The following is a 952-nucleotide window of genomic DNA, read 5'->3' on the forward strand; positions in this document are numbered from 1 at the left end:
TCACCATCACCACCTACAATGACAAGGAGATATCACTGTGGTGTCACTGCAGCTTGACAATGTCAAGTAGGGGTTGTATCAGAGGTTATATGCCATACTTTTGGTCACGTTTTTTCGCAGATGAGATTGCCTCAACCTTCAGGAAGTCACTTTCGCCAAGCCAAGGTAATAGTCCAGCATGCAACCCACCATAACACAACTTGTCATTTTGTGCAAGTTAAAGAAAAAAAGATAGACAGTTCCAACAATGTCTACTCTATCTTTTGGACTTAGCCTTGAAGTCAAGCGCTTGTTTAGCTTTCCTCAGCATGATGGCAGTTATTAGTGCGCATACAACCAAAGTGACCACATACAGTTGCACAAAGAGAGCTGCCTCATTACTCCTATGCAGACGTGAGTACAGCTTCCTGCGGTACACATATTCGAGTTGGTAGACATGGATCTGACACAGGGTGCAGCAAGATAGTAAAACATGGAACACCTGGTGACTGTGTCCAACAAAATCGCACCGGCCGGGAAAGCAGCGCTCAAGCACAGGGAAGATGAAGAAGAAGGTGCAACTGAAAAAGAAAGCCACCTGTCCAAAGTGATAGATAAGAGCTGGGTCATTACTGGCTGTAGACCATGACATGAGTCTTTTAGCCACAGGACTGCTGTCCCAGAAAAAGGCGAGCGCTGAGGGCACTACCTGGCACACCTTACACACACGCTTTGGTAGACTTTGGTTGTAGTACTTGCTATAGCAGCATCCCAGGCACGACAAACAGCTGAGGATGCTGGCAGTTTGCATGAAGATGCCATGCACGTGTCTGTGCAAGCCCTCATCCACAGCATAGTAAAAGTGACCAACAGCACTGCCATACTGATACTGTGCTACTCCAACATAGTCCAGAAAGAAGAAAACATAGTGACACAGCTCAGACTTGCTGCCCAGCAGGTGAGCGGTTACACT

The 952-nt window shown here is 46.8% G+C and overlaps 1 protein-coding gene across 1 annotated transcript; it reads right to left on the minus strand.

The window, feature by feature from the left end:
* Positions 1–9: 9 nt before the first annotated feature.
* Positions 10–949, minus strand: LOC121940135 (membrane progestin receptor alpha-B-like; the record flags this gene model as incomplete). Its single annotated transcript, XM_042482986.1, has 1 exon — positions 10–949. A coding segment is annotated over one exon (693 nt), but the record flags the coding sequence as incomplete, so codon positions are not given.
* Positions 950–952: the final 3 nt, after the last annotated feature.

The sequence above is a fragment of the Plectropomus leopardus genome, unplaced genomic scaffold, assembly GCF_008729295.1.
Source record: "Plectropomus leopardus isolate mb unplaced genomic scaffold, YSFRI_Pleo_2.0 unplaced_scaffold76112, whole genome shotgun sequence".
NCBI lineage: Eukaryota > Metazoa > Chordata > Actinopteri > Perciformes > Serranidae > Plectropomus > Plectropomus leopardus.